This window comes from Leuciscus leuciscus (genome assembly GCF_965113295.1).
Source record: "Leuciscus leuciscus genome assembly, chromosome: 12".
Lineage (NCBI taxonomy): Eukaryota > Metazoa > Chordata > Actinopteri > Cypriniformes > Leuciscidae > Leuciscus > Leuciscus leuciscus.
Genome location: NC_138736.1, coordinates 29055729 through 29071261, shown reverse-complemented (window position 1 = coordinate 29071261; position 15533 = coordinate 29055729). Strand labels below are relative to the sequence as shown.

General features: G+C 38.5%; 1 protein-coding gene across 3 annotated transcripts in view; it reads left to right on the top strand.

Annotated features, from left to right (window-relative positions):
• grb10a (growth factor receptor-bound protein 10a) overlaps positions 1-15533 on the top strand; it is a 62996-nt gene that overhangs the window by 14812 nt on the left and 32651 nt on the right. For 2 of the 3 annotated variants that reach the window (XM_082185096.1, XM_082185097.1), the window contains 3 exons: positions 2707-2800; positions 9161-9407; positions 11302-11437. In XM_082185096.1, coding sequence (XP_082041222.1) covers positions 2707-2800; positions 9161-9407; positions 11302-11437 — 477 coding nt within the window. The remainder of the gene's footprint in view (positions 1-2706; positions 2801-9160; positions 9408-11301; positions 11438-15533) is intronic. The other variant, XM_082185098.1, reaches the window with a different exon arrangement.

Here is a 15533-nt window from a genome sequence, read left to right as displayed (position 1 = left end):
CATTAAAGCGTTCTGCTTTAGCTTTTATTTCCACTCACTCACTCAGTCGCTCTATCCCTATGACTTTTTCTTTTCTTCCTTTCCTGTCTTTCTCAATATTTATTCTTATCTGAAGTGTACCTCTTATTTTTAATCTTAAATCTTGAGTATTTTTGCTGCAAATTGTGTTCAGTCAGTATGTCTCATCTGTTATGTCTGTGTCATCTGTTATTCCTCTTCTTTAGTTAAGGTTAGGGAAGTTATGTGGAGAGTTGCAAGTCTTAAGTTGCTTGTAGTTAATGAGGATGAAGATTAGGGTCAGAGGTCATAGGTCAAATGGAGACTTGGTATTGTGTTTCAGGTTTATAGCAGGGTGTCTGCTCACCAAGAGCCGAATGGGAAAGTTGAGTAGTTGTTTATGTTTGTCAATGCGTTTGTATATCACAGCAGCGCCTAGAATGGCCAAGTTGTAGCTTTCGAGGTCAGAGGTCAACTCCTAAATGCTTTGGGTTTCTAACCACTCTTTGTTAATAGCCTAGGCTCTGCAAGGGTCACATGACCTGCCTTTCTAGGAAATTCACTGCCTTTGTTGCCCTGTGGAATCAGCTGGGGGGTTAAGGTTTACATAACGGACACAAGGCCTGGAGCCTGTCCAAGTACAACACACACATATACACACACACCCTCTCGCATTCCTCTGTCATCCCCTGCTACAGATCCTGGTACGTTCCACTTTTGTGCTTCCTTGAAGAGAGTAAAAAGTATGTAAAAAGCTTTAACGTTTGAATTTGAAGTAATATGGCCAAGATTAAACCCCACTTAAATGAGAGAATATAAACTGGACACTTTCTATTGGTGTCGGTGAGCAGCATTTAATGACTTTTTTTGGTCTTTTAACACTGTGCAAGATTAACAGTATGCTGGCTAAAGCATTAGAGAAGCTTTCTCAGAGCAGTAAATTTCCCTTCCTGTTTTTATAGATGTTTTTCTCTTTTCTGAGAGCTGGCTGGCTTGGTGCAGCGTGAAGAGAGAGCAGAAGAGAGAAATAGAAAGAAGGCAGGGAGAGAAGAGAGCATGGGGACCTCTGGCAGAGGCTAGTTCCTGGAAACTCGGCTTCCATGTTCTTAGGTTTCCTAGAAAACTGGAAATTGAAAATGTGGCTTTATTTTTTTTTTCTTGGACTATTGCTTCTAGCTTTTGTGCATCATGCTTTGAATTATATGGTGTGAGATTGTGTGTGGTTTGAGAGCGCTAAAACCATTGCTGTGTGCATAGTTTGCCTTTTTTGCTCCTAGTTTTATGTTGATGCATTGGGAATGATGATTGGGACTCTATTCTCACACGCACACACACACAAATAAATATGTGCATGTAATTACTACTGCCAAAGACATATGTATATTTTTCCTCACATTGTTTCTGTTTTGGCATTCAGTACCCATCTCCACATGCAGTATAAGATATACTGTATTTGTCCATTGGCATCAGTTTGCTTAAGGTTATACACATATAAATTAACATGTTATTTGACTTTTTCCAATAAATAACCTATTTGATGTATTATTTCAGATTTCATTATTTCAGGTTTACACTGCAGTATTTGACTTATTTCCAAGTTATAACTGGGATGTAAACCAGAACATTAAAGGAATAGCTCACCCAATAGTCCATCCATCCGTCCATCCGTAGAACTATGCACTTTCTGTAAAGCTGCCTTGAAACAATACTTATTATGAAAAGCTCTATACTAATAAACATGAATTGAATTGAAAATGTTCAATTCAATGTTCAATGTTCAAAAAAAAAAAAAAAAAAAAATGTAAAATAAACAGATTTCATAAATCACAGTATTCAGGTATGAAATACTATAGCTATTTTTTCTCCATTAGGTCACCTGATGCAGTTTTAGGACACCATTAGGTCACTTGATGGAGTTTTTCGGTTCCTTGCCACTGTTGCCTTTGGCTTGCTCAGTTGGGGATATTTTGGGGATATTTAATTTAATTTTATCAATCAATAAATTCCTCTTGAAATAAACTTTGTTGTATTATTTAAATGTAATACTGTGAAGCTGCTTTAATACAATCTGTATTGTGAAAAGCGCTATACAAATAAACTTGACTTGACTATAGTGTATAAATTAAATATAGATTAATTATATTAAAGCTAAAGATGTTATTTAGTCAAGAGCAGTTTTCAGCAGTTTTTTTTATTTATTGTTTTGTACTTTAGTTAACATTAATGACACAAGACAGGTACAGCATATTAAAGGATTAGTTCACCCAAAAATGGAAATGATCCCATAATTGACTCATCCTCAAGCCATCCTAGGTGTATCTGACTTTCTTCTTTCAGCCAAACACAATCGGAGTTGTATTAAATAATATCCTGGCTCTCCCAGCATTGAAATGGCATTGAATAGTGCCTGAGTTTTTGAAGCTCCAAAAAGCGCATCCATCCATCATAAAAGTAATCTATAAATCCAGTGGTTTAATAAATGCGTTCTGAAGAGAAGCGATGGGTTTTTGTAAGAAAAATATCCATATTTAAAACTTTATATTCTATAATCACTGGCTTCCGGCAATGGCCGCACACACGTTCACGAGAGAGTCGAGTTCCGGCAGAAGGGTGACCTCTGACCCCGATGTATGTAGGACGTAACTCTCTCGTGTACACGCTTATGACCGTTGAACTTTCTGATCTCCTCCTCCCTTTCTTTTTCTTCAGGACAATGTTGACCGGACCCCGTCTCACAGACCGTCCAATCTCATTGGTTCAAGCTTCCAGCAGTCCTCCAATCTGAACTCTCCTAATCACCCAGGTCGGTTATTAAAGGGTCCTTCGGTACAGAAAAGTTCCCTTGTTTTTTTTCTGTACATTAATTTACTTTTAATATGAATTGCATTGCACAAGCAGCATTGTCCTCAGTGGCATTGTGCAGGTCACAGGGTTCTGTAAGGTCACAGAGGTTACTGGCGACCCCTCCTGTAGCTGCAGCGATTCTGTGCACTTAAGGTTGTATATCCTCCAAAAGCTGTGCAAGCCAGGGCCTTCCCCAAATCTCTAACCGTTAGCTGTGAGCAAGGCTGTTGGCCACAGATCTAGTTGTGTACATGAGTGTGTGTCCTGCTCTGCTCTCCAGATGCTGCCTTGCTTTAACGTGTCACTACCCTGAAGCATATAGATTTTTCAGAAAGCCACAGTAGGCTTTTGTGTGTAGACATGTATACATTGTGGTCAAGGCACATTGGTAAGGGTTGTAAGAAATACTGACATCCACAGACCCCCAAAAGGGAGAAAAAATGCTAGATGTAGGGCGTACTCACACTAGGTACGGTTGCCTTTTACTCCGTCCGAGCGCGATTGTCCGAATTTGCGATTCCAAATGAGAGCCTTCCCAAATTCAGATCAAAAGGAGGGTTAGTCATATTTAACTAACTTCTGGGGATGGATTTGTATAGCTCAGTAAACACTGTCATGATGGGGACTTTTCATTAACTTTTACTGTTTATATTGTGTTATATAACTGATAATGATGGTTTCTTTCCTCTACTCTTAATCCTCACACAAACTTTTCTGCATTTTTAGATGTTTAATAAGACGTTATTTAGTCTGTTTATTAAGCCGTTTTCCTCGTGGGGACCGTAGAGGCAGTATCCCAGACAGACAGAGACAGAGACAGAGACAGAGACAGAGACAGAGACACAGACAGAGACACAGACAGAGACACAGACAGAGACACAGACAGAGACACAGACAGAGACACAGACAGAGACACAGACAGAGACACAGACAGAGACACAGACAGAGACACAGACAGAGACACAGACAGAGACACAGACAGAGACACAGACAGAGACACAGACAGAGACACAGACAGAGACACAGACAGAGACACAGACAGAGACACAGACAGAGACACAGACAGAGACACAGACAGAGACACAGACAGAGACACAGACAGAGACACAGACAGAGACACAGACAGAGACACAGACAGAGACACAGACAGAGACACAGACAGAGACACAGACAGAGACACAGACAGAGACAGAGACAGAGACAGAGACAGAGACAGAGACACAGACAGAGACACAGACAGAGACACAGACAGAGACACAGACAGAGACACAGACAGAGACACAGACAGAGACACAGACAGAGACACAGACAGAGACACAGACAGAGACACAGACAGAGACACAGACACACACAGACACACACAGACACACACAGACACACACAGACACACACAGACACACACAGACACACACAGACACACACAGACACACACAGACACACACAGACACACACAGACACACACAGACACACACAGACACACAGCATGAAAGCCCATAAATCTTTCTTGTGTTTTCTTTTCTTTTCTTTTTTTTCTGGTCATCTGTGTCCAGCCATTGGGTGGGTGGGTGTGCATATGCGCGCATGCTTGCACTTACATGCCTGTTTGCACTCTATAAGTTGAGGCTAGAGTTATATGAGGTGACCTATATTCAGTACACACAAAGAGAGAGAGAGTAAACATAATAAAAACATGGATTTACTTTTAAACCGTGTTCTAAAAAAATGGTATTACCTTGGTGCCATCTTTAAAAACCATGGTAATAACATAGTACTTAATGGTAATGTTAGTGTTTGTTAGTATTGTGGCTTTGTCAAGTCACCTTCATTTATATAGTCGCTTTTAACAATGTAGATTGTTTCAAAGCAGCTTTACAGTGATAATAGGAAATTAAAGTAACAGAGATTGTTTTGGCTTTACAGCAGCTCAAGAATAAAGTTATTGTCCAGCTAAAGTTAGTTATGATTGATTCACTTCCGTTGCAAAGATCATTAGTTATTAACTTAGGGGCTGCTTGCACAACATCATTCTAACAGAAAACCCTTAATGCGCTCCGGCCCGCTCATTTGCACAACAACAGTGCCTGGTGGCTCGAGAACGTAAACCTTGAAAGAGGTTCCAAGATGCAAACGTTGAAAAATGTTATCTCTGTGTAAATAAAAAAAAACGCGTATCTATGAAAACGGTGACGGCGTGCACATGCGTATTACGTGTTTAGTCTATAGGTATGCACGTTTGAATATATATGTGTGTAGTCTTTCTTTACAAATTGACCTCACCAAATTACTTGCCTGGCCTTAAAAATTCATAATACTGAATTTTTTGTCGCTTTCGCGTATCTATGTGAACCAGAATTATTTTGACAACGTTTTATCTGAACAGAGGTAAAGGGAAGGGAATGAGGCCTTCACAGGGGAGAGACTAGTTGACACTTCAGGACTGCGTTGTCGTCGTGACTCGTGTCCAGGCGCAGGTCCTTCATCAGAACGGGATACGGCTTGGATCCGGCGGACTGTGGTAAACCTCAGGATAAACAGAGAGACTAATATTAGCGTAGATGACATTCTTCTTATGATGTAACGAGTACATCAAGATTTATGGGAAGTGTTCCCGGTTCTGGCTGACCTAATCTATGCACCCTAACATTGAATTATAGAAGTGTGTCTTCTTCCCGGACAATGTTAGGAAGACTGTTCCAAAGTTTAGGTACTAAATAGGAAAAGGATCTTCCGCCAGCAGTCAATTTTGATATTCTAGGTATTATCAACTGGCTGGAATTTTGAGATCGCAATAGACATGAAGGACTATAATGCGTTAAGAGCTCACTCAAGTACTGGGGAGCTAAACCATGTAGTTTAAAGAGATGTGAATGAGAAGACAGGAAGGGAGTGTTTGGAAAGGCATATTTGGACCACATAGCGCTGAGAGCATTAATGGAAATGCTCTTTGACGCTCACTTGTACTGGTTGTACCTCTTAAAGATCTTGTACTTATTGTACTTCATTGTTTTAACAGTCCTATTCATCGTATGTTATTGTTTGTGTGTTTGCTTTTAAAAAGACATCTCTTACACATAGGACACTTGCTGAGCTCTCTTGTTACATACACAAACTTGCGCTCGGACACATGCGGAAGTGTGTGGGTCTGGGGTATGTACGGAATGCACAGTTCGGACGCTGCTGGTATTCTAGTGGAAGTCTGAAGCAGGTCTTTTAGACCTGATTTAGCCTTGTAAATATGAGCTACCTAGCTAAGTTAAAGTCGGCATGAAATGAGAATTTTCTAAATGCATGTTATAGATTTTAATCTTATTGGAAACAATTTATCCATGTATATGTTTCATTTAAAAAAACAATCAAAATTCATTCGTAATTCAAAATTGTAACTACAGGTGACTTATGCAGGACTCCTATCATTTAGTCCACTTAAGACCGTGAGACTCCAAGCCGAGATAAAATAACTAGCGGCAACGGACTACAAAAGGACTACAGGTGGCTGTCAACTAGACTGTGCATTCTGTGCAAGGAAATAACTGTCTACATCAGCAGGTATTAATAGTCTATATTTGTCATTCAAGAACAGAAACTAGAACTGCAGATATACAAACCCTAATCAAAGCAGCGCTTGCTTACCATTTTGAATATCAATCATGCAGATCTCATTCTAAGAGAGGATTTGTAACGCACAATAAAGTTCTGTTTATTACAAGCACGGGCTTCAGTCATGTCGTCTGATGTTTTAAAGGCTCAAACTCTTAAGTTGGGTGGATGCTGATTAGCTGTTAATGTTTTTATCTTTCATCAGCTGGAAAAAAATCATTTTGAAAGTGATTCTGATTATATTGTTCCTGTGCCATTATCAGTGTGGACTTTCCTATTCTCATAGAATGATTATTTAAACTTTAAATTTATAGTTATCGTCATAGTTGCCATCCTTGGTGTGAACGAGCCTTATGTCAATATATGAAAAATTGCTCCTGTTATAAAGTGAGTTAGCTTAGCTAAATGTCCTTTTTGGATGGTCTACAAATAGTCTACTGATAGCATGGTCATCTCGCTGCCTTCTTTACTAGCCTGGATCGATACAGATGTCACATTTCATCAATGATAACTGTTTGACCTGATGAGGGAAAAGCACTTTGGTGGCCCACATTGCACTAGCATTACATTTTAGCATGATTTGCTAACCTTTTAAACGCACCAGTTGTTAGAAGAAATCACTCTAGGGCCTTAAAAGCTTGTTTTTTTATGGGTCTTCATTGCACAGAGTGCTTCTCAACTGACGGGGGTCATGACCCAAAAATGTGTCTCAGGGCTGTTTTAATAAGGTTGCGGATGGGCAGATGAAAAACAATGCTAAATGCTAATTATAAAATGCAGTACTGTGTTTTTTCTTCGGGACCTTAAGTGGTGACCCTCAGTTGAATCAATAGGTAAAGCATTCTAGTCATCAAGTTAGTGAAAATACACATGCCAACTATTTGAACCTGTCTTTCTTGCTTCATTTAACAGGCATGTAGCGTCACATGCGGCCGTTATTACAGAGTAATCCCACAAACCACCTGCTGTTCCTCCCACAGCACAGACTACATTCATGGTGACCTGTTTTCTCTGTGAGAAAGATTAGTGGAATATTTGGTTTTGGAAATGTCAGTGTAGTGTTGAGGGGTCATATCTCGATAAGTCTATGTGAGTGTGACTTGAGGGATACGATCAGGTCAGGGAACACTGGGAAATGTGACCAAAGGGCTGACTATTTGAGTGTTTATTCATTTAACTTGATACTGCCATCTTGTGGCAATTTATTGCTAGTTGCACGATATATTGCATTGTTTTCATGATTAATGCTAATACTGTTCAAATCAGACTATTAAAAACTTTTGATTACTGTCCTAGATCTTTCACCACTACGCCACAGCATCTCAAGATGCAAACGTATTTGAGTAAACAATCCATACTCAAAATAAAATAACTTGAAACACAAGGGATTAACATTTTTGATATCCCCTTTTGCTGAGGACATTTCTGAAATTCTGGGACACCACTGAACCATAATGCATATAGAGAACAAGTGGACATGGTAGTGCATGTTCTGTGGCCAATCTGTCATAGTGTGTCCAAAGGATCAGCCTAAAATCATTCAGGAAGCCACAGAGGATCTTAAAAAACTCTTCCAAAGAAATGTGGGCTGAGAGAGGAGCAATGTGGAAACCAATGCTAACCAAAAACATAAACTCTCATCTCTCATCTGCCAAAAGAGCACCTGGCTGATCCCCAAGACTTTTGGAAGAATGTTCTACGAGTCAAAAATGGAACATTTTGGATGACATGTGACCCATTATGTCTGGCATGAAGTGAAAACGGCATTCCAGAATCTAAGAGCATCTTACCAACAGTCAAACATGGTGGTGCCAGTGTGAGGATGCCTTGTTGCTTCAGAACTCGCCATGATCGAATTGATAGTTAAATTAAGTTGTGCTTTATCAAAACTAATAAATATAAACCCCCTAATATAATAGTTATGTGGTGATGTGTAACATTGTGTGACGTGTTCAGTGTAACATGACTTTATCAACATTTTATTTTAGAAATTTTTTTTTTTTATTCAGTCACACACAAATAAAGAAAGAAATACATGCACACACAGAAGTTTGGGGTTGGTAAGGTTTTTTTGTTTTGTTTTTGAAAGTAGTCTCTTATAGTATTGTGTAATATTACTATTTAAAATGACTTTTTCTATTGTAATATATTTTAAAGTGTAATTTATTCCTGTCATGGCAGAGCTGAATTTCCAGTTTTCAATGTTACATGATCCTTCAGAAATCATTCTAATATGATTTTGGTGCTCAGGAAACATTTCTTATTATTTTCAGTGTTAAACACAATTGTGCTGCTGTGATGTATTTTTCTTTGCATAGATTTTTTTTTTTTATATACATATAGATTTTTTTTTACAGCATTTATTGGAAATAGAAAATGTTTTGTAACATTTATTAATGTTTTTACTTCCATTCAGTTTAATGTATACTTGGTGAATAAAAGTATTATTTTTGTCATAATTTTTAAATATCTTTTTTGCCTATTTTTATTTTTAATAAATTGCTTCTGCAGCATGACAATTCAAAAACAGTACAAATATTACATAGTCTCTTAAGTAATATGCATAATAATCAATTATTAATTACAGTGTCCTATGAGAATTTAATGTATTTGTTAGGCTGCTCTTAGTATCGGTGCTGCTGCTGATACACTTTTGTTGCTTGTGAATGATGTAAGACTCAATCTCTCTCTCTCTCTCCATGCATGTTTTGTTTTGCTGCAGAGGATGATGTAGATCTGGAGGCCCTGGTGAATGACATGGCCTCTCTTTCATCCTATGAGAGCATCTATGCAACCTGTGGGACCCAGCATTCGGACTCCGCCCCCCTCTTGCACCGCACCGATGGCAGTGGGCTCCATGGCAACAGAGCGGCCCCACAGCTACGGGCCCCTAGTAATAAAGTCACCGCCCCCCACTCTCCGGCCCAAAAGCTCCGGCGATCTCAGCCAATGCACATACAGGCTGTCAGGTAATGTACATGCACAGTGCACACAAAGAAAATGGGAAGTTATGATTTCCAGTTCTGGAAAATCATGCAAAATTTGAAATTGAAAGTCATTTTTCTACACTTGAAAAAATACAGTGAAAACAGTAATATTGAATAATTACAAAAACATTATCACTATTCAAATTAAACTTATTCCTGTGATGGCAAAGCAAAATTTTCAGCATTACTCCAGTCTTCAGTGTTCATTACATGATCCTTCAGAAATCATTCTAATGTGCTGATTTGGTGATCAGTGTTGAAAACAATTGTGCTGCTAAACAGTATTCTTTGATGAATTGAAAGTTCAAAAGAACAGCATTTATTTGAAATGAATTTTTTTGTTCATGTAAAAATCTTTTCTGCCATTTGTGATCAATTTAAAGCAATTGGATCCTTGCTGAATAAAAGTATTAATGTCTTTAAAAAATATTACTGATCCAAAACTCTTGAACGATATTGTAATTGTGCTTCATTATGCTTTAATATTTCATCATTTTGAACTTGATTTTTGTCAGTGCAGTTTTTATCTAATTATTTTTATTTAAATTATTTGGTCTATAGCTGTTGGAACCCTGCAGAAATCCCTGTCAAGACATTTATTATGACTAGTTCTGTGCATGTAATTTTGTGCGATTTAATCATAAAAAAATAGTTATTACTAAAATATTACCACAGTTGATTAAAAAGGTATTTTTAAATGTGTGTGTGTGATGATTTGAGATATATAGATATACACACATATACACACACACACACATATACACACACACACACACACACACACACACACACACACACACACACACACACACACACACACACACACACACACGTATGTGTGTATGTATGTATTTTATGTATGTATGCACACGTGTGTGTGTGTGTGTGTCAATTTCTTTTTACATATTAATCATTGGGTTAATTAGCACTTTGTTGTTTTGGATTTAAAAAAACAGTATTCATAGCCTCCCGTAAGTCGCTACTGATTGCATGTTATGTATGCGTGTTACTTTTCAAGTCATCTTCTCAAAGTCATAATCTTTTCTCTTTCCGAAATCCTCTCCGAGTGCTTGTTCTAATCAGCTCTTTTACACCTCACCTTTCTGCAGGGCTTCTGTGTCGTTCGCTGTCTTTCATCCGCTCTTCTCTGATCTCCGTGGCAGCGGGGTGTAGTTTCACACACATACACACATCGAGATGGGTTCACTCAGAGGTTTCCGTCTCTACACACTCACACAGACACACGGTCTTCTTTTCGTTCTGACTCGGCCATGAACCCTGAACGTCCCACCCCCTGCTACGGTTCGGATTTTAAAAATTCCCTCAGTTATTATGGTCGCTCAAACTGCGCTGAGGCAGTCATGTATTATTCTCGGTTTTATTGATGTAGATCAAAGACCCGAAGATGAGTTTTAAAATCTGCAGTCTGTGTGTCTGTCGGCTGAACTCTGCCGCACACTATGAGAGTTCATGAACCGATTCTCGGTTGGCTAAGTGGGTTTCAAATCTCTCGCTTTCATTCATATATTCTGTAGTAGAATAGTAATGCAGCGGTGAGAATGTCATGTGGATTCTTCTGATTTATTTTTCATTAGCCTATCACTTTACAGCACTGAAGTTTTCAGGGAACTTCAGGGCTTTAATTCCCTGCTCTATTTCATATTGATTAAAGTACACATATCGGGAATACTGCATGGTTAATGAAGCAATGAGACCTTAATGAGATGAAAATAACAAGGTTCGGTTTGATGTTTTAGTCCTGGGCATTTTAGCCTCAGGAACGGTAGGTATATTTGAATTGTTTTAAAGATGAGTTCACTGCAAAAGTACAACTTTTTTTTTTCTCTTTTTTTTTTCTATTTGTCACTCCTTGTAGGCGACTTCAAGAAGAAGAGTTCCAAGTTCGTCCTGCGTCTTTGCCAGCTATTCCGAACCCTTTCCCTGAGCTCTGCAGCCCCTCGGGATCTCCTGTGCTGAGTCCTGGATCTCTGCCACAGCCATCAGAATCACATGTAAGAGTTGAAAACAGACACTGCGGCTCTTAGCCTTGTAGCTATTATCTATCTGATACACATGAGATGTTACATGAGTGATTTATTGCAGGTATGAGACTTGAACCTCACTTCCTGGTACAAAAAAACCTGATGGGGGTACAGTGAGGTTAAGAGAAACTCGCATGAATAGAGGTTAATGAGGTCTCGGCAGGTTTTGTTGTATTTCCTGGAAAACTAGTTCTGCCCAACCTTGCATCATAGAAATGCCACATTGGTTGTTTTAGAAATTAGTGAGCTGCCTATGTATGCAGTATTTTAGGAATCAGAGGTGCATAAGCAAAGACGGTACTCTTATACTTGGTAGAAAAGTTATGGTACCTATATATAGATATAGATATTTTGTTTCCTCAAGTCATGAAGATGAGGGAAAATCAATTCCCGATTTGAGAAGCCATTCTACTCGGATATACATCACATTAGGGAAGAAAAGACTATCACAACTTCCATTTCATGTCCCATTATTTCACTCAGTATTTCTGTGAGCTCTATGTATTTTTTCACTCAGAGCTGCTAACGTCAGCCTCTGAGTGAGTTACGCAAACACTTGAAGTGCATCACCTGATTTTCAACCCGCTTTGTATTGTTATAATGTCGGTAGTATATGTAAATGAACAGTGATTATTCATTCTCCATGTTACCTGGACAAAGAAATTCACGTTTATTTGTCAGCAAAAGTCTGCTGGATGAAGTTTTTTACATTTTACGTTTGACAGCTCCAGGGCTTTCGTGAATACTATAGATTATGCTTCCGCTTTTTTGTGTCCCTGCCCATCGGTAGAAGGTTATATTAACAAAACAGTTATTGTAAGTAGGTTTATCACTGGAAATGTTATCATAGGTTGTCTACTCTTTAAACAGCATTATGGTAAAAAGGGAACACTATGGCAACAGATTTCTTACCTGTACGCGACGGTGTTTTGGTTTGGGTAGTAGTTGGGTAGTGTTTTGGTTTGGGTACTGACATAACGGTTGTTCTTTTTAGTTTTTCCATTTGAAATGTTGACTACAAACACAGTTTTTCAAATTTTTTGTCACGGTGTTCTCTCCATATTTAAGATTTACCTTTACCTGCTGCCTACAACGTGCTGGATCCTTCACTGGACCGACAATGAAAGTAACTCACTCACGCTAAACGTTTACTCTTTAAATCCTTGCACCTGGGAACAATACAAGTCGACACCATTGTGACAAAAAAGTTGCTAAGAAGTATTTACTACTAAAGGAAGGTGGTATTTGACTCTGGATAAGCGTATCCACAGCAGACTGGGAGTGGCCTTGGATGGCAACATGCCCAGTGCATTATGGGTGTTGAAGTTTTCCTATTTGGCAAAAGGGAAGACAACAGCCTTTTTTTCTCTGTTTTCTCTAGTCAGGTAGCACAGATAAAAAAAAAAAATTCACCTCTCTACTGCATAGTTTTATTGAAAGCCCTTTTTGCCAGTGGTGAATAAGCCTTTAAGCTCAAAGTATACATCAGTTTTGACGTGAATGCTTAAGGCGAGACACGGCAGGCAAAAACATCGATTTTTCATGCAGTGGTCAGTTTTGAGATTGTGGGCTAGTTTACTCCTTCAATATGTGTTCTTTCAAGCTGCTATAAAGAAAACGTTGAAAATATACATTAAGATGTTTATTTTATTACATTTTGTTTACTTGCGGCAGTAAGTTTCTCCCGAATTTACCAAGAAGTTAGCATTCCAACGCGACATGCCGAGTTCCGTCTGTTTACTGAAGTCTGTCATGACCGGTATCGTTGTAAAGCTCTGAGTCTCCTGCACAATGCTATGTAACCCAAATATGGGCATTTCCTTTCTATCAGTAACCAAGTGGGATTTAAAGCTAATCACAATCTCATTTAGAGCTATTTAAATCTTTAAATGCCATTTTCTCAAAATGAGTTTTGTCATTCTCCAGTACAAACATCTCAGCCTATGTAGCACCTACTGTGTGTACACCAAACTTTCCAGTTATACACTCAGCAGTATTCTGAAAATATTTTCAGAGGGATTTGTTAATACATCATTCCTGGCCTGGTTTCTGTGACATTTTAATAAAAAAAATTTGTTGAAAAATCAGTTTAAGGCTAAGGACAGTATATTTTGATTTCCTAGGTAATGAAAGCATATATCCTGAAATCCCTCTGATTTTTTTTTATTTATTTTTTTTATGTGTTGTGTGTAAACAAAATGAAAAAAGAATTTTGCACCTGGCTTTATCATTATGTTCAGATCTATCTACCGAAAATATATGCAAAATCTCCCATATTTAATGAGATAATGCCTAATTTGCATAAACATATACATTTCAAAAACTTGTAATACATTTTTTTATATATACTTGTGTGAGTAATCAACTGAGGAAGTTTAATGGTGATATCTGTTATTTTTAAATTTTACCCTATTCACCTGTAGTGTCTCGCCTTGTATATCTGAACTGAGTAGGCTATATCTGGACGCTTGGCATACATGTACATCTGAAGGCATAGCCTTTAAAAGTAAATACTCCATTTGATAACGTGTGCGAACACCGGGGCTTAACACACACAAATAAGCCACGTTTCCATCACAAATTTTCGCGAAACGTTTGCAATATTTTCTAAATGTCTAAAAGTTTCCATTAACCGATGTTATGCGACTGAAGCATTTTTTTTCTTTTTTTTCTCACGATAATTCCAACAATTATGGCAATGGATTTTGGTAGGTTAACATATATCCCAGCCACCGCACTAGCCATTATTTTTAATCGAAGGAGACGTAGGTATGTTATCCAAGTATTAATGGCAAGGGAAACTTTGTATACTTTGGAGCGGCTGCGTATGAGGTGTTTCTTCCTCATATCTGCTTCGAGGTCTTGATTGTGGCATTTCTTAGTGGTTTAGAATCCAGTATTCCCGTAATTCTTTTGTCTTTTATGAGTTTAATAAACAACTCTGTCCCGTCTTCTCTCCAAACATCTACGTCAGGTGACCTGTAAATACGTAAAAACGGTTTCCATTGCAGTTTTGTGAAATATTTCTTTTTCGAACTGCCACCTCATGCGAGCGTAAAAACTTTTTTGCGATATAGACCTTATGCGCCAGAGAAACGAGGGCGCCGCCATCTTTAGAATCTTGTCTTTTAACTTCCGTTTTTGCGGTCGCTCTGTATATTTCTATGGCATTGCTGTCCAGGAGTAATTCGCTTTTGAAGTGGATTTACTTAATGTAAAGTTAACGAAAGTTATCATGAGGACTGTGATGTTTAAAGCAGATGACTTAACAAATGTCAGTCGACCGGGAAGATTTTAAAACAAGCCGTTCATTAATAAACGCAGAATCGCTGTGAAAATACAGACCGGAAGTCAAAAGACAATGAGCGCAGCGCTGAAAAGGGGCGGGGCTACATAAGGTCTATAGGGGACTTTTTGACGTTGAAATTGATGTGTTTCCATTGGGCGTATTTTCAATTCCCAATTTCAATTTGCACAGGGGTAATGGAAACGCGGTTTTATCTTAAGTTTAATCTTTGTGCAATGTCTGTGCTACATCTCTAAATAAGCTGTGCTTGAAAAAAATGTCTGTGTGCTAGAGTCGCAGGTATCTCTGAACCCCCTCTCACAGAAGTGCTCGTCAATGTGGCCGTCTATTGTTGTTGCAGTCTCCAGCGGTTTCTTGTTCCGTCTCTTCCGTTTCTTTTTTGTCTGTGAAATAACAGCCTTGGGTCAGTGTTGCCACTCTGTGGACCAACTAATTGATGCAAAAAGAGTCAAGATGTATTCACGATTAGAAAAATCAGTCTGCTAGTGTGCATTATGCGAGTACTATGCTGATGATAAAATTTACGTTGCACGCACTAGTCGCATGCCCTAGCTTATATGTGACCAGTCACGGAAAGTAGGGACACAAGTCGGTTCTGGGGCATTTTGAGTTATTCACATATTCTGAAAGTGTAGTATTCAAGCTTTCCAAAGATGTGTAACACATGTAAATCTGATAATATTTGGAGAAGTTGTGGCCATTTGAAGGTAGGCACTCAAAAAAAACTGAAATGGTAGAAATCTGCTTCTAAAGATTGGC